A 25,080-nucleotide genomic window follows, 5' to 3' on the forward strand; every position below is an offset into this window, starting at 1 on the left:
TCACTCTCATTCTTTGTCAAATAGCCCTTACGCAGCCTGTAGGTGTGTTTTGTGTCATTGTCCTGTTGAAAAACAAATGATAGTCCCATTAAGTGCAAACCAGATGGGATGGCGTATCGCTGCAGAATGTTGTGGTAAAAAGAGTTAAGAGTGCCTTGAATTCTAAATAAATGACTGCCAGTGTCACCAGCAAAGCACCCCCACACCATAACAACTCCTCCTCAATGCTTCACAGTGGGAACCACACATGCGGAGATCATCTGTTCACCTACTCTGTGTCTCACAAAGACACGGCGGTTGGAACCAAAAATCTCAAATTTTGACTCATCAGATCAAAGGACAGATTTCCACCAGTCTAATGTCCATTGCTCTGGTTTCTTGTCCCAAGCAAGTCTCTTCTTCTTGGTGTCCTTTAGTAGTGGTTTCTTTGCAGGAACTCGACTATGAAGGCCTGATTCACACAGTCTCCTCTGAACAGTTGATGTTGAGATATGTCTACTTGAACTCTTTGAAACATTTATTTGGGCTGCTATTTCTGAGGCTGGTAACTCTAATGAACTTATCCTCTGCAGCAGAAGTAACTCTGTGTCTTCCTTTCCCGTGGCGATCCTCATGAGAGCCAGTTTCATCATAGGGCTTGATGGTTTTTGGGACTGCATTTGAAGAAACTTTCAAAGTTCTTAAAATGTTCCGTATTGACTGACCTTTTTGTCTTAAAGTAATGATGGACTGTTGTTTCTCTTTGCTTATTTGAGCTGTTCTTACCATAATATGGACTTGGTCTTTTACCAAATAGGGCTATCTTCTGTATACCACCCCTACCTTGTCACAACACAACTGATTGGCTCAAATGCATTAAGAAGGAAAGAAATTCCACAAATTAACTTTTAACAAGGCACACCTGTTAATTGAAATGCATTCCAAGTGACTACATCATGAAGCTGGATGAGAGAATGCCAAGAGTGTGCAAAGCTGTCATCAAGGCAAAGGGTGGCTACTTTGAAGAGTCTGACATACTGTATATTCCATATGTGTTATTTCATAGTTTTGATCTCTTCACTATTATTCTACAATGTAGAAAATAGTAAAAATAAAGAAAAACCCTGGAATGAGTAGGTGTGTCCAAACTTTTAATTTTTACTGTATACATTTGAGTTCAGAAGTTTATACATACACTTAAGTGTGTCATTAAAACTTGTTTTTCAACCACTCCACACATTTCTTGTTAACAACTATAGTTTTGGCAAGTCGGATAGGACATCTACTTTGTGCATGACACAAGTAATTTTTCCAACAATTGTTTACAGACAGATTATTTCACTTATAGTTCACTGTATTACAATTCCAGTGGGTCAGAAGTTTACATACACTAAGTTGACTGTTCCTTTAAACAGCTTGGAAAATTCCAGAAAATGATGTCATGGCTTTAGAAGCCTCTGATAGGCTAATTGACATAATTTGAGTCAATTGGAGGTGTACATTTGGATGTATTTCAAGGCCTACCTTCAAACTCAGTGCCTCTTTGCTTGACATCATGGGAAAATCAGAAGATATCAGCCAAGACCTCAGAAAAAGAATTGTAGACCTCCACAAGTCTGGTTCATCCTTGGGAGCAATGTCCAAATGCCTGAGGGTACCACGTTCATCTGTACAAACAATAGTATGCAAGTATAAACACCATGGGACCACACAACCGTCATACCGCTCAGGAAGGAGACGCGTTCTGTCTCCTAGAGATGAACGTACTTTGGTGCGAAAAGTGCAAATCAATCCCAGAACAACAGCAAAGGACCTTGTGAAGATGCTGGAGGAAACAGGTACAAAAGTTTCTATATCCACAGTACAACAAGTCCTGTATCGAGCCAGTGCTCCAAAACCGCCATCAAAAGCCAGACTACGGTTTGCAACTGCACATGGGGAGAAAGATACTTTTTGGAGAAATGTCATCTGGTCTGATGAAACAAAAAAATAACTGTTTGGCCATAATGACCATCGTTATGTTTGGAGGAAAAAGGGGGAGGCTTGCAAGCCGAAGAACACCATGCCAACCGTGAAGCACGGGGGTGGCAGCATCATTTTGTGGGGGTGCTTTGCTGCAGGAGGGGCTGGTGCACTTCACAAAATACATAGCATCATGAGGAAAGAAAACTATGTGGATATATTGAAGGAACATCTCAAGACATCAGTCAGGAAGTTAAAGCTTGGTCGCAAATGGGTCTTCCAAATGGACAATGACCCCAAGCATACTTCCAAAGGTGTGGCAAAATGGCTTAAGGACAACAAAGTCAAGGTATTGGAGTGGCCATCACAAAGCCCTGACCTCAATCCTGTAGAAAATTTGTGGGCGGAACTGAAAAAGCGTGTGCGAGCAAGGAGGCCTACAAACCTGACTCAGTTACACCAGCTCTGTCAGGAGGAATGGGCCAAAATTCACCCAACTTGTTGTGGGATGCTTGTGGAAGGCTACGTGAAACGTTTGACTCAAGTTAAGCAATTTAAAGGCAATGGTACCAAATACTAATTGAGTGTATGTAACCTTCTGACCCACTGGGAATGTGATGAAAGAAATAAAAGCTGAAATCAATAATTCTCTCCACTATTATTCTTTCGCTTTCTTAAAATAAAGTGGTGATCCTAACTGACCTAAGACAGGGAATTTTTACTGAAATTAAATGTCAGGAATTGTAAAAAACTGAGTTTAAATGTATTTATCTAAGGTATATGTAAACTTCCGACTTCAACTGTATATATTTGATATATTTACAAAATATATATGGGGGATTGGAAATGATGCAGACAATTACATTGATGGAAGCCACAATCTATCTGCAATATTAAAGCTGATCCACCCTCTAAACAAATAACAATAATTAATAATCACATGCTGTCAACAGCATCAACATTTAAGAGTTGTATTCCAACTTGTCATGAGCGCCCATTTTAAACAGTTGTATTTGTTATGTTCTCAATGTATCCCTTTTGAATTATTGTTGTGTGTTCTTTTTCACTCACCTTATATGCCCTATGGGAGACACCATACCTGCTTGCGTTATACAGTATTTATGTTAGCTCGAACATGAGGAGAGATGTAGCTAGTACACCCAAGCAGTTTATAAAGAATGTAGCTAGTCTTGTTCGTCTACATAACAGTATTCTCTCATGAAATCGGAGTTCCTGAAGTTTCCCAGCCTCAGGCCAGTTGGAATGTGAATATACAGTATATGTCACGATCTATCACAAGGATGACGCTGGAGAGACGAAGCAGGTACGGGGAGTAACATTTAATAAATAACGGACATGGAACGAGACATAAACAGCTTAGCAAACAGAAAAACAATCAATGCAGAAGCAGGGAACAGAGCTGGGGAACTGACACATATAGGGGAGGAAATGAACAGGTGATAAGAGAGTCCAGGTGAGTCCAATAACGCTGATGCGCGTGACGAGGAAAGGCAGGTGTACGTGATGGATGGCAGGAGTGAGTGATGCAAGGCATTCTGGCGCCCTCAAGCGCCAGGGGGAGGGGAAGAGCGGGAGCAGACGTGACAGTATATAGGTGGTTTAAATGATTAGGCTAACTTTCCTGCTCACCTTCTGAAAGTTGATGGTGCCTAATTCTTGACAATCCATTATTTTACTACTAACAACGATTGAGTTTGCAAAATTACTTTACCTAATTGATTTTGGTAGCTAGCATCAGACTACAACGTTAGAGTTACAAACACTTAATAACAATAATTTGGACAATAGCTTCCAAAAACGTATTACAAAGAAGAAAAAAGCTTGCTACCTAGCCATAAAATAAATACATTTAAACTTACCCACCATGACAGCTAACAGCTGGGCTTCTTTGGTGGACATTGCCCAAGTGGTAACGTGGTTAAGCACGTCGTGATTGACAGAGAACACGGCCCATGTGAGCTGTCACCAACTAACCAGTGTAGAGTATACTGGTCTTTGAAAACCTCATGTGATCTGTTAGAAGAAACAGGTCCCACCACCAAGAACTCCTCTCTCTCCATGCTTGCAAATTACTGTTTGCACATGGTAGGGTGCTAAATCAGTGCCGAAAGTCTGAGCGCGCAAAATTGATATGCACATTTTTCCATGTTCACAACTCATCAGTTACATGTTCGAGAATGTATTTACAACTACAGATTATTCTTTCATGTTCACAATTTATCCTCAAGTACAGAAAACGTGATTGGCAGACGTAATCAACAGAGATGGTACCTGGATAGTACACGAGTTTTGATTGGTTTACTGTTAAGTACTTGGCAGAGTTTGCCTGTCCAGCTAGCGAACATAAAAGCAGGTATTTTTAAAAACATTTTCCATAACAAATGGAAATGTATTCAGAAGAAAGAAATATACACAGTATGTAAAAACCAGCTCCTCCCTCACCAGAGATCGATCAAATCGAAAACTAAAGCAGATACGATGCTTCGGCCCATTACCTACTTTAAATATCTGTACCAAACTATTTTTGCTCTCCCTTGGCTACCTCAAATGTTTTCATAGCCATTACCTGCGGTCACCCTGGAAACCCAACAAATGGTCGAACTAACTGCAGCGAGTTCAACCTGAACGATGTGGTAAACTTCACCTGCAGCAAAGGATATCTGTTGCATGGTGCCTCAAGAGCCCAGTGCAGGATGAATGGACAGTGGAGCAACCCTCTTCCAGTCTGTAGAGGTAAGACACAGTAACAAATACATTCAAATGAATCACCTCTTAGGGCAACATACAGTAAATCCATTGTTTTTATAAAAATTGCTCAAGCTTAGTAAATCTGGTTGGGAATCATTGATGAACAGCAATATTGAAACCTTGTCTCTGATTTTCAAGCAAATTTAAGTTAGGACAGACTGGATCACTCACTAACACTCAACACCTCTTGAAAAGCCATTCTGGTGTCTATGACATAACTTTTGTTTTTATTGTCCCTCTGAAAAATAACATTCTATCCCAGGGTTAGGTTTTCAAAAGACTGAACCGGGTTTTCCTCTAACTTTTTACTTGGGCTTTGCTTCTTTCATATTTAATTTGATCCTGACAAACTCCACAGTACCTGCCGGTGACATGCATACCCATGACATGATGCTGCCGCAATGCTTGAAAATACTACCGACTGTATATCAATTTAATTTGTGGGTAAAGTGCATTCTTTATTTTGTATTACTAGTCTGTGTATGTCAATGTCTGTGCATTCATCTTACCCACTGTGTATTAGGTGATTTCCTGTTCCAGTGAGGTGATTTCAAATTCTAATGTAAAGCAACAAACCATATTACATTACAGCATATTTTCTGACACAAAGTAGGTGCATGTAGGCCAATTAATTAATCTGGTTATGTGCTTAAGGAATGGTAAAATTGACTTTAACAGTTATCCAGGACATCTTGTGCTGTGACTTTGACCTGGTTTCAACTATTTTCCAATTTACAGGTCAAAAAAGGATGGATTTTGGTTTCTATCCCCTCTTTGGAATCAATGAAGAATAAAACAAGTGTAGTGGTAGTGTGACAGAATTTGCCCAATTTATGTAAAAATCCCCTGGATGAATTTTCACTTTCAGATTATATATATCACTATCAGATTAAACGTTCTCTGAAGACCAAATGCTTAAGTCAATAATCACATTAATTTGTATGGAAAGAATAGTTCTGCATGTTGAAAAAGTCAGGTACAACTAGGGGAAAAAAAGTCACATTTGTAAAGAAAATATCCTCATACACCTGCCACAGCAATGGTCAGTCACTTCCTCACTCAATCTGTTGAGTGTTCTTATAGTATGTCAGTGTGCTCCCTGCTACTGACATGGTTCTATTTCATTTTGTAAGCCAATCTGCACTTCCACACTTTCACAGAGGGTTCCTGTAGTATAGCCTTCCAACAATCACCTCAAGAGGGTTACCCCAATAAGGGTTTCTATTATAGGCAAGGAACACGCCAAAAAATCTATTTTTATTAGTCACATGCGCCGAATACAACAGGTGTAGACCTTACAGTGAAATGCTTACTTACGAGCCCCTAACCAACAATGCAGTTAAAAATAAATAAATAAATAAATAACAGGAACAGGTAATTAAAGAGCAGCAGTAAAATAACAATAGTGAGACTATATACAGGGGGGGTACTGGTACAGAGGCAATGTGCGAGCGCACCGGTTAGTTGAGGTAATTGAGGTAATATGTACAGTGGGGCAAAAAAGTATTTAGTCAGCCACCAATTGTGCAAGTTCTCCCACTTAAAAAGATGAGAGAGGCCTGTAATTTTCATCATAGGTACACTTCAACTATGACAGACAAAATGAGAAACGAAAATCCAGAAAATCACATTGTAGGTGGAAATTATGGTGGAAAATAAGTATTTGGTCAATAACAAAAGTTTATCTCAATACTTTGTTATATACCCTTTGTTGGCAATGACAGAGGTCAAACGTTTTCTGTAAGTCTTCACAAGGTTTTCACACACTGTTGCTGGTATTTTGGCCCATTCCTCCATGCAGATCTCCTCTAGAGCAGTGATGTTTTGGGGCTGTTGCTGGGCAACACGGACTTTCAACTCCCTCCAAAGATTATCTATGGGGTTGAGATCTGGAGACTGGCTAGGCCACTCCAGGACCTTGAAATGCTTCTTACGAAGCCACTCCTTCGTTGCCCGGGCGGTGTGTTTGGGATCATTGTCATGCTGAAAGACCCAGCCACGTTTCATCTTCAATTCCCTTGCTGATGGAAGGAGGTTTTCACTCAAAATCTCACGATACATGGCCCCATTCATTCTTTCCTTTACACGGATCAGTCGTCCTGGTCCCTTTGCAGAAGAACAGCCCCAAAGCATGATGTTTCCACCCCCATGCTTCACAGTAGGTATGGTGTTCTTTGGATGCAACTCAGCATTCTTTGTCCTCCAAACACGACGAGTTGAGTTTTTACCAAAAAGTTATATTTTGGTTTCATCTGACCATATGACATTCTCCCAATCTTCTTCTGGATCATCCAAATGCTCTCTAGCAAACTTCAGACGGGCCTGGACATGTACTGGCTTAAGCAGGGGGACACATCTGGCACTGCAGGATTTGAGTCCCTGGCGGCGTAGTGTGTTACTGATGGTAGGCTTTGTTACTTTGGTCCCAGCTCTCTGCAGGTCATTCACTAGGTCCCCCCGTGTGGTTCTGGGATTTTTGCTCACCGTTCTTGTGATAATTTTGACCCCACGGGGTGAGATCTTGCGTGGAGCCCCAGATCGAGGGAGATTATCAGTGGTCTTGTATGTCTTCCATTTCCTAATAATTGCTCCCACAGTTGATTTCTTCAAACCAAGCTGCTTACCTATTGCAGATTCAGTCTTCCCAGCCTGGTGCAGGTCTACAATTTTGTTTCTGGTGTCCTTTGACAGCTCTTTGGTCTTGGCCATAGTGGAGTTTGGAGTGTGACTGTTTGAGGTTGTGGACAGGTGTCTTTTATACCGATAACAAGTTCAAACAGGTGCCATTAATACAGGTAACGAGTGGAGGACAGAGGAGCCTCTTAAAGAAGAAGTTACAGGTCTGTGAGAGCCAGAAATCTTGCTTGTTTGTAGGTGACCAAATACTTATTTTCCACCATAATTTGCAAATAAATTCATTAAAAATCCTACAATGTGATTTTCTGGATTTTTTTCTCTCATTTTGTCTGTCATAGTTGAAGTGTACATATGATGAAAATTACAGGCCTCTCTCATCTTTTTATGTGGGAGAACTTGCACAATTGGTGGCTGACTAAATACTTTTTTGCCCCACTGTACATGTAGGTAGAGTTAATAAAGTGACTATGCATAGATAACAACAGAGAGTAGCAGCGGTGTAAAGGGGGGGAGGACAATGCAAATAGTCTGGGTAGCCATTTGATTAGATGTTTAGGAGTCTTATGGCTTGGGGGTAGAAGCTGTTTAGAAGCCTCTTGGACCTAGATTTGGTGCTCAGGTACCGCATGCCGTGCGGTAGCAGAGAGAACAGTTTATGACTAGGGTGGCTGGAATCTTTGACAATTTTTAGGGTCTTCCTCTGACACCACCTGGTATAGAGGTCCTGGATGGCAGGAAGCTTTGCCCCAGTGATGTACAGTGATGTACCCTCTGTAGTGCCTTGCGGTCACAGTTTTCATACCAGGCAGTGATGCAACCAGTCAGGATGCTCCCGATGGTGCAGCTGTAGAACATTTTGAGGATCTGAGGACCCGTGCCAAATCTTTTCAGTCTCCTGAGGGGGAATGCTTGGACCATGTTAGTTTTTTGTTGATGTGGACACCAAGGAACTTGAAGCTCTCAACCTGCTCCACTACAGTCCCGTTGAAAAGAATGGGGGCGTGCTCGGTCCTCTTGTTCCTGTAGTCCACAATCATCTCCTTTGTCTTGATCACGTTGAGGTAGAGGTTGTTGTCCTGGCACCACACGGCCATGTCTCTGACCTCCTCCCTATAGGCTGTCTCGTCATTATCGGTGATCAGGCCTACCACTGTTGTGTCATCAGCAAACCTAATGATGGTGTTGGAGTCGTGCCTGGCCGTGCAGTCATGAGTGAACAGGGAGTACAGGATGGGACTGAGCACGCACCGCTGAGGGGCCCCTGTGTTGAAGATCAGCATGGCGGATGTGTTGTTACCTACCTTTACCACACGGGGCGGCCCGTCAGGAAGTCCAGGATCCAGTTGCAGAGGGAGGTGTTTAGTCCCAGGGTCCTTAGCTTATTGATGAGTTTTGAGGGCACTATGGTGTTGAATGCTGAGCTGTAGTCAATTAATAGCATTGTCACATAGGTGTTCCTTTTGTCCAGGTGGGAAAGCGCAGTGTGGAGTGCAGTAGAGATTGCATCATCTGTGGATCTGTTAGGGCGCTTTGCAAATTGGTGTGGGTCTAGGGTTTCTGGGATAAGGGTGTTGATGTGACCCATGACCAGCCTTTCAAAGCACTTCAAAGCTACAGACGTGAGTGCTATGGGTCGGTAGTCATTTTTGCAGGTTACCTTAGTGTTTTTGGTCACAGGGACTATGGTAGTCTGCTTAAAACATGTTGGTATTGTAGACTCGGACAGGGAGAGGTTTAAAATGTCAGTGAAGACACTTGCCAGTTGGTCAGCGTGTGCAATGAGTATATGTCCTGGTAATCTCTCTGGCCCTGAGGCCTTGTGACTGTTGACCTGATTAAAGGTCTTACTCACATTGGCTGCGGAGAGCGTGATCACATAGTTTTCCAAAACAGCTGGTGCTCTCATGCATGTTTCAGTGTTATTTGCCTCGAAGCGAGCATCGCAGTTGTTTAACTCAGCTGGTAGGCTTGTGTCACTGGGCAGCTCTCGGCTGTGCTTCCCTTTGTAGTATGTAGTGGTTTGCTGGCCCTGCCACATCCGACGAGCGTCAGAGCCGGTGTAGTACGATTCGATCTTGGTCCTGTATTGACCCTTTGCCTGTTTGATGGTTCGTCAGAGGGCATAGCGGGATTTCTAATAAGCTTCTGGGTTAGAGTCCTGCTCCTTGAAAGCGGCAGCTCTAGCCTTTAGCTCAGTGCGGATGTTACCTGTAATCCATGGCTTCTGGTTGGTGTATGTACGTACGGATTCTGTGGGGACGACGTCATCGATGCACTTATTGATGAAGCCAATGACTGATGTGGTGTAGTCCTCAATGCCATAGGAAGAATCCTGGAACATATTCCAGTCTGTGCTAGCAAAACAGTCCTGTAGCTTAGCATCTGCTTCATCTGACCAATTTTTTATTAATCTAGTCACTGGTGCGTCCTGCTTTACTTTTTGCTTGTAATCAAGAATCAGGAGGATAGAATTATGGTCAGATTTGTCAAATGGAGGGTGAGGGAGAGCTTTGTATGCGTCTCTGTGTGTGGAGTAAAGGTGGTCAGAGTTTTTTTCCCTCTGGTTGCACATTTAACATGCAGATAGAAATTTGGTAAGACGGATTTAAGTTTCCCTGCATTAATGTCCCCAGCCACTAGGAGCGCCTCCTCTGGGTGAGCATGTTCCTGTTTGCTAATGGCGGAATACAGCTCATTGAGTGCAGTCTTAGTGCCAGCATTAGTCTGTGGGGATATGTAGATAGCTACAAAAAATACAGATAAACTCTCTAGGAAGATAGTGCGGTCTGCAGCTTATCATGAGATACTCTACCTCAGGTGAGCAAAACCTTGAGACTTCCGTGCACCAGCTGTTGTTTACATATATGCATAGTCCGTAACCCCTTGTCTTACCAGACGCCACTGTTCTTTCCTGCTGATACAGCGTATCAGCCAGCTGTATGTTGATCATGACGTTGTTCAGCCACGACTCCGTGAATCATAAGATATTACAGTTTTGAATGTCCCGTTGGTAGTTTAATCTTTGACGTAGGTCATGGATTATATTTTCCAAAGATTGCACGTTCGCTAGCAGAATGGAAGGCAGTGGGGGTTTATTCGATCACCCACGAATTCTCAGATGGCAGCCCGCCCTCTGGCCCTTTTTTCTCCGCTTTCTCTTCACGCAAATGACGGGGATCTGTGCCTGTTCCCGGGAAATCAGTAAGTCATTCAGGTCGGGCTCGTTAAAGGAATAAAAGAATTCTGCCAGTTCGTGGTGAGTAATCGCAGTTCCGATGTCCAGAAGTTATTTTCAGTCATAAGAGACGGTAGTAGCAACATTATGTACAAAATCATTTAAAAATTAAGTTACAAACAATGCAAAGAAACAAACAAAAACACACTTGGATAGGAACACGTAAAACGTCAGCCTTCTCCGGTGCTGTTTTAGGAATAAGAGTTTTTGGCACCTGCCAATAGCAGGTGCTAATTATCAATTGTTTTATATTTTTTTCCTCCCTCTTTTCCCTAGGGCTTAATTGACTGCCAGAGCATTGCCAGCTGTCAATCTTTTTTTGTTTCCCCTGGACATTACTTTAACTTTAGGCATTTTTTGTTGTTGATGGGCAATAGCTGAAAACAATGTTCAGCCAACTCTGAGGCAAGAGGTGCAACTTATTGTTACTGGGGCTTCCTGCCCTGATGGTTTTACATTTTGTGACAAGTGAATCTAAACTAAACTGAAACTGCATATCAACCCACATGAATGACATTGTTACACAGTTATTAGCTCAACTTTATGTCAAATGCTATTGACTATAGAAACATGAGAGAAGCTTACACACTGTTTAAGTATATATTAAAAAGCATGAATGGGTTGATTGAAATGACTCAGAACTTGAACAATAACCCTGCTATTCAAGCTTTCTCATTGATTTCCCTTCTCTTCTCACTCTTGGTTTCACTGTCAGGCGTTAAGCATTCGGTTGATTTTATCTTGCAGTGGTAAACTGCTCCGATCCAGGCTTTGTGGAGAATGCCATTCGTCACCCGCAGCAGCGTTTCCCCGAGAGCTTCAACTATAGAACCAGTGTGATGTATCACTGCAAGAGGGCCTTCTATCTGCTCGGCTCATCACTTCTCACCTGTCAGTCAAACGGCCTCTGGGACAGATCACTTCCTAAGTGCCTTTGTGAGTAATATGCTAGGATTGTCTTGATCAGGGTACAAGAAGTGGCAGAGGTGGAATCTGGGTCCCACTTTGTGTGGTTAGTCACTGTTGGAGAATGATAGAAAGTGTGAAATGTACCATTCTAATAGTGGGGAGAATACGGGGATGGTGCAAGGGATTTGTGAAGAATTTATATTGGTAGTGTTTGAAAATAAAGAATATAGAAACATTATCTTTGCTGACAATGTCATATGTAGTGTTAATGTTTGTGATAAAAGGTGGGTAGTGGGAGTAGCAGGAGTGGTTAGTAGTAGTGGGAGTAGTAGTGGTGGTAGTAATAGTAGTAGTGGTGGTAGTAGTAGCAGCAGCAGGAGCGGGAGTAGTATGAGTAGTAGTGGGAGTAGTAGTAGGTAAACAACTCAAATGTAATTGTGGTAGTAGCTAACACTGAAGGCACAAGAACAATGGCGTATATCCATGATCAACTCAGTATTCCTATCAACTGTCCTCTCTGAACCATTTCTCTCCATTTCCCCTGAAGCTATTTCCTGTGGTGATCCTGGCACACCACCCCAAGCTGTCATGTCAGGCAGGAAGTTCACCAACGGCGGCGTGCTCCATTATACCTGCAGCCAGGGCCGAGCGCTGATTGGGAACGCCACGCGCTACTGTCAGGAGGACGGGCGCTGGAGTGGGTCACCACCCTACTGCTCAGGTATTTCCATCAGCAGGGGCCTATCACTCTGCCAGCCAGGAGCGACCTGAAGGCTCTAATGGTGCACAGAAATACCACAGATCAACAGGTTTCAGGGATGTCAAACCGAGCTAGAAAAGCTATGGATTTCTGTGGGTTTTTCATGTGTGGTAGCTAGAGATGTAAGATGCAAGCACTCTGGGTAGAGCCTTGGTAGCCTTTCATGTTAGTTAAAAGGGAGGGGGAAAAGCCTATTTCCATCTCAGAAAACAGGCTAGAGTGACTGATATGAGCTGCCTATGGGACTGCTGTGGTGAGGGATGGCTGGTTGTTTGAATGTTGGATATTTTCTCTCTCCCTCACGAGGTGGTAGTTCCGGGGAGTGCGGTGACCCTGGAATCCCACCTCACGGCTCCAGGCTAGGGGAGAAGTTCCAGCTGAAGAGCCTGCTGCGATTCACCTGTGATGCCGGTTTTTCCCTGAGTGGCTCACCTGAGAGGACCTGCCTCCACAATGGCTCCTGGAGTGGCACCCAGCCAGTCTGTGAAGGTGAGACCCCTGCCATATATAATAAACTACTATACCTGTAGATACGTTATCCACTGTGACAATGACTCCCTTGACTGGGAATGAGCATAATCTGGGCATCATTGAGGGCTGATAAGGCAGTGTCATGGTTCGCCTTGTCGGACTGTTTTAATGATCAGTTCTATTGCAAAAAGGAAATATTTTAGATTGTATGGCATTGCACAAATAATTATTTTCCCAATGTATTGCTATTTAATTGGAAAATCAATGACGAGAACATTGCATGTCTGTGCATGTGCAATGCAGGGATTTTTTCATAATTATGATAAACAGTAGAACTATTTAAGCATGATATATTATAATAACAGTTAAACCGGCTATTTGACAGATTTACTGGTTGCTATAAATGCAACATTTTCCTACTCACTTGTCTGAATTTAGGACTCATTGATGTATGCAAGGGTTAGGAGTCCTACACAGACAACCCGCCACCGGTAATGTAGTGTACGATAATGCATTGCTTTAATGCACATTTTCAGAAAGGATTGCTCCACCCAGCACCTATTATAGTCTGCAATTACCTTAATGCTCAGACATTTTGTGAGGAATTCAAAAGAGGAGAACCCAGGGTTATTTCTGACACTGTTTAATTCATCGGTTGAAAAATTAAGAGGGAACCTTGAGTGAAGCCAGGAGGGATGCTTATTGGCACTTTTATATGAAGTATAAAATACCTACACACATTATGTACAAAGGTATGCAAATGTGGGTGTACTGAATATCTAAGCTGATCAGGGTTGGGGTCAATTCATAAAGTAAACTAAATTCAAATTCCAAATGTTCCTCATTGAAAAGTTTTGAAGATAATTGGAATTTCAATGTACTCCCTGAATTTAAATAGAATTGATCTATATTTCTAAAAAAATCTTAAATGAAGAACTTCTTAAACTATGTCTCATCGGCCAACAACATTGATTGAGCTTTATATCTCTATAATCAAAGAATCAAATACAAAGAATTAGTAAAAATCTAATGAATTATGACCGTCATTATTATGTATGCTCAACATAACGCATATCGTAGCGTGCCTTAAGATTGTGGGTAATTATGGGGTCCTTGTTTTCAGGCTACGTTGTTTCTCATTCCTATGTATGTTTTGGTGTTGAGGTTGTTATGAATTCTTCAGCTCTTAGTTGCTCTGTTGTTTGGTTCTTATTTTAACCCAGTTATCATCAGTGTTGTCTGTTAGATCGGGTCGGATCCCCTATGCTAAGTGTTGGTTGACATTAGCATTTATTATTTTGCATTACCTAGTAGTTAATGTATCGCTTAGATAAAGATAAATTATTACCAGGGGTGTTTGACTATGCCATTTAGCCCCTAACCTTAAACATAATTAATGTAATACAGATATTTGTTTTGCCCATGTAAGCCTGAGTGGTTAATGGATTGTCTACTATCTGAAATCAGCATGGCACAACCTTCAAGGGGTATTTACCTTTCATCCAAGCTGAAGGAATTCCTCTCTGATACATCTGTCAGAGAACACTATATCTTTAAAAAAATGCCCTGGTGGATTACTCCGTCTCCTTCCACCTTTCCTTCCGTCCTTCATTCCTTCATTCGTCGTTTTTATTTTCATCTTTAGGTCAGTTTTTGTGCATTTCTATATTTCTAAATGTATTATTAATCATAGTTATTCAGTCTTCACGGCAACAGTACAAAGTACAAAGTGAGATAAGCCCGCAGATTGGTTACAGGAGATCAATAACGCTGCATTATTTAGAGGTCATTCATAATTGACGATGGTTTAACGGTTACTATAAGGGAGTTGAGACGGATCACTGCTTGGGTGATGCAAAGTGGATGGCGGCACACTATTTCTGTGATACAATAATGCTGTGCCCAGGTACTAAATGCAAATGCTCATGCACAGGGGGAGCACAACACTGCTGTCACTTGGGAAATAATGACTTTGACCACCACCTAATTGGCAGCACCTGATATGCTTATCAACAAGGCTCAGCACCTGGACAAGGTTGCTGCTGCCCACTGGATGAATGGAGTGTGGAAGGGGTAGTGAGCTGTAGTGTGCTATTTAAACTACCTAACCTATTCCCTAACGGTTGGGAAATACATATGGCCACAGCAGTCTCCCTGAGGGACTTCATTAACTCTTTATTGTCTCCACTTATTCTCTATATAAAGTGTTTACTATCTTATGGGAAGCTGTACATGGGTATTTGCTTCCTTTAACCTACTGAGTATCCTGTTGCAGCCTTGAAGTGATATTATGTCTACACAGAGATAATGCTAAACATACTTATTACCAAGATGAATGATTAGCAGAGTTCACTGCTCTTAAATGCTCAGCTATTGGCTTTTCTATGACTTGAGCTAATGAGTATTCGCTCAATCAACCCTAATTGAGTCATAAATACTCAAAGCTTGCACTGTAGCATAAGCCCCATATATTCCCGCTGTAATCAAAAGCATTCACTGCATTTTGAGATCAGCATTTGTGTACATTTGCCATTCACCTTTACATGGGGGAAAGTGGAGAGCATATTTCCTCACAACGTATGTCACGCTTTGACTGATCCCTCTTTGATTAATGCCCTCTGAAGATTCCCATGCTGCTGGTTCTCCCCTTTTGTAAACAAAGATGAAACTGCTTAAGCGCTATTGAGAGTATTTAAGCAGGCTGTGTGAGTGAAAGCTCTGAAAGCTCTATTCATGTGAGTCATGTGGTCATTTGTTGTCATATGTCCCCAATACCTCATTATTTATGGGATGGACTTGTTGTTCCCAATTAACGTAATTGGTTTTTAAAGACGTTATCTATCACGGTGTGTACACAGGCAGCCCAATTCTGATTCTCTTTTCAGTAATTGATCTTTTGACCAATTAGATCAGCTTTTAAAAATATTTGATGTGAAAAGATCTGATGTGATTGGTCAAAAGACCAATTAGTGGAATTAATATCAGAATTGGGCTGCCTGTGTAAATGCAGCCTTTGAGAGTGAGGATCCCATTTAATATATTGCCTTCTAAAATGCCACTCCAAGTCATTGACAAAGGCTGATACATTTCATTAAAAAGGTTTAACTAATTGGATCAAATCAATAAGTATTTGATTTTAATGTCTTGTTTCTGTTAGATTACAATTAAGTTGATCGGGTTGGTCAGCACCTGTAAAATACAGTGGGGAGAACAAGTATTTGATACACTGCCGATTTTGCAGGTTTTACTACTTACAAAGCATGTAGAGGTCTGTAATTTTTATCATAGGTACACTTCAACTGTGAGAGACGGAATCTAAAACAAAAATCCAGAAAATCACATTGTATGATTTTTAAGTAATTAATTTGCATTTTATTGCATGACATAAGTATTTGATACATCAGAAAAGCAGAACTTCATATTTGGTACAGAAACCTTGGTTTGCAATTACAGAGATCATACGTTTCCTGTAGTTCTTGACCAGGTTTGCACACACTGCAGCAGGGTTTTTTGGCCCACTCCTCCATACAGACCTTCTCCAGATCCTTTAGGTTTCGGGGCTGTCGCTGGGCAATATGGACTTTCAGCTCCCTCCAAAGATTTTCTATTGGGTTCAGGTCTGGAGACTAGCTAGGCCACTCCAGGACCTTGAGATGCTTCTTACGGAGCCACTCCTTAGTTGCCCTGGCTGTATGTTTCGGGTCGTTGTCATGCTGGAAGACCCAGTCACGACCCATCTTCAATCCTCTTACTGAGGGAAGGAGGTTGTTGGCCAAGATCTCGCGATACATGGCCCCATCCATCCTCCCCTCAATTCGGTGCAGTCGTCCTGTCCCCTTTGCAGAAAAGCATCCCCAGAGAATGATGTTTCTACCTCCATGCTTCACGGTTGGGATGGTGTTCTTGGGGTTGTACTCATCCTTCTTCTTCCTCCAAACAGGGCGAGTGGAGTTTAGACCAAAAAGCTCTATTTTTGTCTCATCAGACCACATGATCTTCTCCCATTCCTCCTCTGGATCATCCAGATGGTCATTGGCAAACTTCAGACGGGCCTGGACATGCGCTGGCTTGAGCAGGGGGACCTTGCATGCGCTGCAGGATTTTAATCCATGACGGCGTAGTGTGTTACTAATGGTTTTCTTTGAGACTGTGGTCCCAGCTCTCTTCAGGTCATTGACCAGGTCCTGCCGTGTAGTTCTGGGCTGATCCCTCACCTTCCTCATGATCATTGATGCACCACGAGGTGAGATCTTGCATGGAGCCCCAGACCGAGGGTGATTGACTGTCATCTTCAACTTCTTCCATTTTCTAATAATTGCGCCAACAGTTGTTGCCTTCTCACCAAGCTGCTTGCCTATTGTCCTGTAGCCCATCCCAGCCTTGTGCAGGTCTACAATTTTACCCCTGATGTCCTTACACAGCTCTCTGGTCTTGGCCATTGTGGAGAGGTTGGAGTCTGTTTGATTGAGTGTGTGGACAGGTGTCTTTTATACAGGTAACGAGTTCAAACAGGTGCAGTTAATACAGGTAATGAGTGGAGAACAGGAGGGCTTCTTAAAGAAAAACTAACAGGTCTGTGAGAGCCGGAATTCTTACTGGTTGGTAGGTGATCAAATACTTATGTCATGCAATAAAATGCAAATTAATTACTTAAAAATCATACAATGTGATTTTCTGGATTTTTGTTTTAGATTCCGTCTCTCACAGTTGAAGTGTACCTATGATAAAAATTACAGACCTCTACATGCTTTGTAAGTAGGAAAACCTGCAAAATCAGCAGTGTATCAAATACTTGTTCTCCCCACTGTATATTGTACTGAAGAACGATTGGACTTATTATGGGAGTAGATGAATTTCCTTTTATCCACAACCATAGTCAAGAGTATGACTTTCATGGTTGCAAGTGACTTTAACCCTTTAGACCCCAATATAACTCTAGAATACTGCTGTAGATTACTGAGAATTTTAAAGATAAAGCACATTTTCTCAAACATTTCAAACAAACAGACATAGCTCAAAAACAAAGATATAGCCCAAAAACAGAAATGACAATTACAAGTTAACTTAGTTTTAAAGAGCACAACCTCTTCTATAATATGACACCACATAGGCCTCACGAGTGGCGCAGCGGTCTAAGGCACTGCATTGCATTCCGTGGCCGCGAGTCCCATAGGACAGCGCACAATTGGCCCAGCGTCATCCGGGATAGGGGAGGGTTTGGTCGGTGGGGCTTCACTTGGCTCATCGTACTCTAGCGACTCCTTGTGGCGGGCCGTGCGCCTGCAGGCCGGGTCCCTGCCGGCTGACCCCGGTCGCAGGTTGAATGGTGTTTCCTCTGACACATTGGTGCAGCTGGCTTCCGGGTTAAGCCGGCGGGTGTTAAGGATCGAGGTTAGGTGGGTCATGTTTCGGAGGAATGCCTTCAGGAACCAGTGCCTGCAGTTTCTGAGAAGCGACCTTTGCAGCATCCCCGACACAATGTACGCATTTATGATGACAATGCTGAGCATCCCCCAAAACACATACTCCCACCATTTTATGCCTGTGCGTCCAACATTGTAATAGTTCCTTAGTTGGTCAAGGTGGTCAACCCTGCCCATTTTATTGTTGTAATCCATTACAAGCTCTGGCACAGATATAAGTTCCTACCACATTTTAAATACAACTCCAAAACCCCTGCCACAAGGGTGAATGGTGGGACCTAGGGCAGACAATGGAAACGTAGGCTCCCCTCTCATGTGTGCTCTCCCTCTTCCCCTACCTCTTCCTCCTCCCCCCCCTTCTGGTTCTCCCCCTCCCTCTTCCTCCTCCTCTCCTTCTCTATGTTCCTCTCCCTCCACTCTCCTCTCCCACCTCTTCACTCCTCTTCCTCTCTCCCTCTAATCTCCTCTCGCTCCACTTCACCCTCCACATCTCTATCCCTCCAATCATCTCTAACTCCTCTTCCTCCCTGCCTTTTGCTGCTTAGCCCTGTCTCTCCACATCACTTCCCTCGCTTTCATCGAGCTAGAGAAATAGAGTAACAAAGGGAGACCAGACAAGCAACAAATAGGATACAATTGTGGTCAAGAACATAATCTCTCTCCCTCTCACACTGTCTCTCTTATCCTTTCTCTCTATTTCCTTTTCTCAACCATACAAATCACATAACTGCATTTGACACTAGCTAAGTAAGTGACAGTGAAAAAATATACTAAGAAATATACAGTGCATTCGGAAAAGTATTCAGACCCCTTGACTTTTTCCACATATTGTTACGTTACAGCCTTATTCTAAAATTGATTAAATAACATTTTCCCTAATCAATCTACACACAATATCCCATAATGGCAAAGCGAAAACAGGTTTTTAGATAAAAAAAACCCAGAAATACCTTATGTATATAAGTATTCAGACCCTTTGCTGTGAGACTCGAAATTGAGCTCAGGTGCATCCTGTTTCCATTGATCACCTGTGGTAAATTCAACTGATTGGACATGATTATGAAAGGCACACACCTGTCTATATAAGGTCCCACAGTTAACAGTTCATGTCAGAGCAAAAACCAAGCCATGAGGTTGAAGGAATTGTCTGTAGAGCTCCGAGACAGCATTGTGTTGGGGCACAGATCTGGGGAAGGGTACCAAAAAATGCCTGCAGCATTGAAGGTCCCCAAGAACACAGTGGCCTCCATCATTCTTAAATGGAAGAAGTTTGGAACCACCAAGACTCTTTCTAGAGCTGGCGCCCGGCCAAACTGAGTAATTGGGGGAGAAGGACCTTGGTCAGGGTTCCTCTGTGGAGATGGTAGAACCTTCCAGAAGGAAAACCATCTTTGCAGCACTCCACCAATCAAGCCTTTATGGTAGAGTGGCCAGATGAAAGCCACTCCTCAGTAAAAGGCACATGACAGCTTGCTTGGAGTTTGCCAAAAGGCACCTAAAGGACTCTGACCATGAGAAACAAGATTTTCTGGTCTGAAGACACCAAGATTGAACTCTTTGTCCTGATTGCCAAGCATCACGTCTGGAAGAAACCTGGCACCATCCCTACGTTGAAACATGGTAGTGGCAGCATTATGCTGTGGGGATGTTTTTCAGCGGCAGGGACTGGAACACTAGTCAGGATCGAAGGAAAGATGAATGGAGCAAAGTACAGAGAGATCCTTGATGAAAACCTGCTCCAGAGCGCACGGGACCTCAGACTGTGCCTAAGGTTCACCTTCAAACAGGACAACGACCCTAAGCACACAACCCAGACAACGCAGGAGTGGCTTCGGGACAAGTCTCTGAATGTCCTTGAGTGGCCCAGCCAGAGCCTGGACTTGAGCTCGATCGTACATCTCTCGAGAGACCTGAAAATAGCTGTGAAGCGATGCTCCCCATCCAACCTGACAGAGCTTGAGAAGATCTGCAGAGAAGAATAGGAGAAACTCCCCAAATACAGGTGTACCAAGCTTGTTGCGTCATACCCAAGAAGACTAGAAGCGGTAATCGATGCCAAAGGTGCTTCAACAAAGTACTGAGTAAAGGGTCTGAATACTTACGTAAATGTGATATTTAAGTTTTTTTATACATTTTCAAAAATGTCTAAAAAACTGTTTTTGCTTCATCATTATGGGGTACTGTAGCTAGCTCTCCCCGTCTCTCTCTTTTGCTTCTCCTTAATTTAGGAATAAATTAATTTGTTAAAACTGTTCAACTATTGCCTTTTTTTCACTTTGAGTCAACTACATTTTATGAACTGCAGTGCAAGCTTTTTGGTATTTGGTATTTTATCAGGATCCCCATTAGCTGTACTCTTCGTGGGGTCCACACAAAACATGAAACATTACATAATAGAGAACATTAATAGACAAGAACAGCTCAAGAACAGAACAACATAAAAACATTTTGTAAAGGCACACGTAGCCTACATATCAATGCATAGACGCAAACTATCTAGGTCAAATACGGGAGAGGCATTGTGCCGTGAGGTGTTGCTTTAGCTGTTTTTTGAAACCAGGTTTGCTGTTTATTTTTAGCAATATGAGATTGAATGGAGTTCCATGCAATAATGGCTCTATATAATACTGTATGCTTTCTTGAATTTGTTCTGGATTTGGGGACTGTGAGAAAAAAAACTGGTGGCATGTCCGGTGGGCTAAGTGTGTGTGTCAAAGCTGTGTGTAAGAGGACTATGCAAACAATTTGGGATTTTCAGCAAATGAATTTTTCTTATAAAAATAAGAAGTGATGCAGTCAGTCTCTCCTCTACTCTTAGCCAAGAGAGACTGGCATGCATAGTATTTATATCAGCCCACTGATTACAATGAAGAGCAAGATGTGCCGCTCTTTTCTGGGCCAGCTGCAGCTTAACTAGGTCTTTCCTTGCAGCACTGGACCACACGATTGGACAATAATCAAGATTAGACAAAACTAGAGCCTGCAGAACTTGCTTTTTGGAGTTTGGTGTCAAAAAAGCTATGTTTATTACGGACAGACCTCTCCCCATCTTTACAACCATTGAATCTATATGTTTTGAACATGACAGTTTACAATCTAAGGTAACGCCAAGTAATTTAGTCTCCTCAACTTGTTCAACAGCCACACCATTCATTACCAATTACCAGATTCAGATTAATTCTAGAACTTAGGGAATGATTTGTACCAAATACAATGCTCTTAGTTTTAGAGATGTTCAGGACCAGTTTATTACTGGCCACCCATTCCAAAACAGACTGTAACTCTTTGTTAAGGGTTTCAGTGACTTCATTAGCTGTGGTTGCTGATGCGTATATGGTTGAATCATCAGCATGCATGGACACGCATGCCTTGTTTAAAAATATTGAAAAGAGAAGAGGGCCTAGAGAGTTGCCCTGCGGTACACCACACTTTGCATGTTTGACATTAGAGAAGCTTCCATTAAAGAGAACCTTTTGAGTTATATTAGATAGATAGCGCTGAATCCACAATATGGCAGAGGTTGAAAAACCATAACACATATGTTTTTTTAACAAAAGGTTATGGTCAATAATATCAAAGGCTGCACTGAAATCAGTACAGCTTCCACAATCTTCAATTTCTTTCAACCAATCATCAGTCATTTGTGTCAGTGCAGTACATGTTGAGTGCCCTTCTCTATAAGCATGCTGAAAGTCTTTTGTTAATTTGTTTACGGAGAAATAGCATTGTATTTGGTCAAACACAATTTTTTCCAACAGTTTGCTAAGAGCTGGCAATAAGCTTATAGGTCTGCTGTTAGAACCAGTAAAGGCCGCTTTATCACTCTTGGGTAGTGGAATTACTTTGGCTTCCCTCCAGGCCTGAGGACAAAGACTTTCCTCTAGGCTCAGATTAAATATATGACAGATAGGAGTGGCTATAGAGTCAGCTACCATCCTCAGTAGCTTTCCATCTAAGTTGTCAATGCCAGGAGGTTTGTCATTATTGATCGATAACAATCATTTTTCCACCTCTCCCACACTAACTTTACAAAATGCTTTTCTTTCATTATTTTTTTTATGCATGAATACGATGACTCACTGTTCGTTGTTGGCATTTCCTGCCTAAGTTTTCCCACTTTGCCAATTAAGTAATCATTAAAATAATTGGCAACATCAAATGGTTTTGTGATGAATAAGCCATCTGATTCGATGAAAGTTTGAGTTGAATTTGTCTTTCTGCCCATCATTTCATTTAAAGTACTCCAAAGTTTTTATCCATCATTCTTTATATGATTGATCTTGGCTTCATAATACATTTTCTTCTTCTTTTTGTTGAGTTTAGTCACATAAGTCAGCCAGTCAGATGTGCAGCCAGATTTATTAGCCACTCCTTTTGACCGTACACTCTTTCAACCGTACAGTTTTTCAATTTCTCATCAATCCATGGACCCGTAACAGTTCTAACAGTCAGTTTCTTAACAGGTGCATGTTTATCAATAATTGGAAGAAGCAATTTCATAAACTCATCAAGTGCAGCATCTGGATGCTCCTCATTAATCACATCAGACCAACAAATATTTTTAACATCATCCACATAAGAGTCACAACAAAATATTTTGTATCTCTCTTACACAATTTTAGGCCCAGCTGTAGAAACTGGCTTTCCTTGATATAGCCACTATATTGTGATCACTGCATCCAGTGGGTACGGATACAGCTTTAGAACTAAGGTTTACAGTATTAGTAAAAATGTGATCGAATACATGTGGATGGTCTTGTTCCTGTAGTGTTTGTAAACACCCTGGTAGGTTGATTAATAACCTGAACCAGATTACAGGCACTGATTACAGTAAGAAGCTTCCTCTTGAGCGGACAGCTTGATGAAAACCAGTCAATATTCAGGTCCCCAAGAAAGTAGATCTCTCTGTTAACATCACATACATTATCAAGCATTTCACACGTATTGTATAGATACTGACTGTTTGCACTTGGTGGACGATAGCAACACCCCAAAAGTCAAATGACAGCATACCCTGTTTCTGGTTGATGACAACAGCCACATGAATACGGCAACAGAGTGTTTGCAAGTTAATTTTGCGATATTGACACTGATATTATTGTTAGAAAAACAAGGTTGTTCGGGACCGCTATAATAATTTAAAGAAAGGCAGTCGACGACCGCTATGGGTTCTAAAGCATTAATGATACAATTAATGTAGGGTTTATTTACCTTAAATTTATCTTAAAGTATTTTCCAAATATTTGTTTATGTTTATCTATTGATGTTTTTTCAGCGGTTTCCTGTGGGAATCCAGGTACGCCTGCCTACGGGAAGATTGTCTTCAGTGATGGAATACTGTTTTCAAGCTCCGTGGCATATGCTTGCTGGGAAGGATATAAGACTTCAGGCCTCACCACTCGCCACTGCACCACCAATGGCACCTGGACCGGCTCGGCCCCAGACTGCACAGGTACTGTACTCAGTGGCGATTTTAGCATGTAAATCTTGGTGGGGCAAACAAAAAAATATTTTGTTTTATGAAGGCCAGCAAAGCCTACACATCACATCACAACACAACACTAAACAATACATTTATTGCACTATAACGGTGATAAACAGTGCCCACAAACTGTTAGGGCAGCAGAGTCCAAACAGCAGTCCCAACACCTTACCACTGCTACACCTGGCTATCAGCAGAGCCTTGTCTGGCAGCGAGCCTTGTCTGGCATTTACTACCCTTTAAAAAATATATAGCTGATATGGCTGACTTGCTTAAACATATGTGGTTTCTACTGACAATTGAGATGTACAAACTATGGCATAAGGGAACAACAAGCGGATAAGAGGCAATCCGTAATTTCGATTAAGACATTATTGAGCAAGCTAGGACGGCCGTAGTCGTTATAACTATGTGTTCAGCACTTTTGAAATGTACAGCGACAGAATTCAGAACATGGGCCGTTCTTACAGTATTCTCCCTGTACAACAAGTCAGAAATTAGGCTATATAAAGGTGGCATGAAAAAGACAATGAAAGCTCTTACAATATTAAATTATTACATTTCTCTAAAACAGGCTATAGGCTACATGTGCACCATCATGTCAGAACAGTAGGCTAAGTTATGAGGGTGGAAAGGAACCAAATTATTAGGGTGAGGCACATGTGCTACTAACAGCTTACTACACAACATTCACTTAATATTACTGTCTTGGCTACACTACACATATCTCCCTGGCATATTACATAATTTATGCAGCAGCATACAATACATTTTTGGACTCACCTTGTTGTGGAAGTTGGCACGGAGGTCCTTCTTGTGGACCGAAATCCCAACCCTGAATTCTGAGTTGGATGACCGTTCAACATTTTTTTCCGTATTTTCCCAGTCTGACATAGTTTTTTCCGAGTTCCCAGTTGTCTTGAACTCACTGAAGCCTGAGATTTTCCAGTTCCAAGTTTTTAGTTGTTTTGAACGAGTCAGAAATGCTGGATTGACAGCATGGCCAAAATGTTCAAACTTTTATGACCCATGGCGTTACCCTCTTTTTCGTGATATCCAATTGGTAGTTATGATCTTGTCTCATCGCTGCAACTCTCCTACGGACTCAGCAAAGGTCGAGAGCCAAGCCGCACTGCTCGCTTAACCCGGAAGCCAGTTGCACCAATGTTTCAGAGGAAACACTGTCGACCTGACGACTCAAGTCAGCTTGCTAGAGCACGACAAGGACATCCTGGCCGGCCAAAACCTCCCCTAACCTGGACGACACTGAGCCAATTGTGCGATGCCTCATCGGTCTCCCAGTCACAGCCGGCTGTGACACAGCCTGGGATCGAACCCGGGGCTGCAGTGGCGCCTTAGCACTCATTGCTGAATTTACGATTTCCAACTTGTTGTGTAATGTTTATGGCCAATGAGCACTGATACATTTTTGTCTATAATTTCTCTTCATGTG

At 42.1% G+C, this 25,080-nt stretch overlaps 1 protein-coding gene across 1 annotated transcript in view; it reads left to right on the forward strand.

The window, feature by feature from the left end:
* The window catches only part of LOC139571177 (CUB and sushi domain-containing protein 1-like), a 572,617-nt gene that overhangs the window by 530,732 nt on the left and 16,805 nt on the right, over window positions 1-25,080 (forward strand). The window contains exons 54-58 of the mRNA XM_071393795.1: window positions 4,522-4,695; window positions 11,330-11,518; window positions 12,039-12,212; window positions 12,558-12,740; window positions 23,421-23,597. Of these exons, the coding sequence (XP_071249896.1) occupies window positions 4,522-4,695; window positions 11,330-11,518; window positions 12,039-12,212; window positions 12,558-12,740; window positions 23,421-23,597 (897 nt within the window). The remainder of the gene's footprint in view (window positions 1-4,521; window positions 4,696-11,329; window positions 11,519-12,038; window positions 12,213-12,557; window positions 12,741-23,420; window positions 23,598-25,080) is intronic.

The sequence above is a fragment of the Salvelinus alpinus genome, chromosome 3, assembly GCF_045679555.1.
Source record: "Salvelinus alpinus chromosome 3, SLU_Salpinus.1, whole genome shotgun sequence".
NCBI lineage: Eukaryota > Metazoa > Chordata > Actinopteri > Salmoniformes > Salmonidae > Salvelinus > Salvelinus alpinus.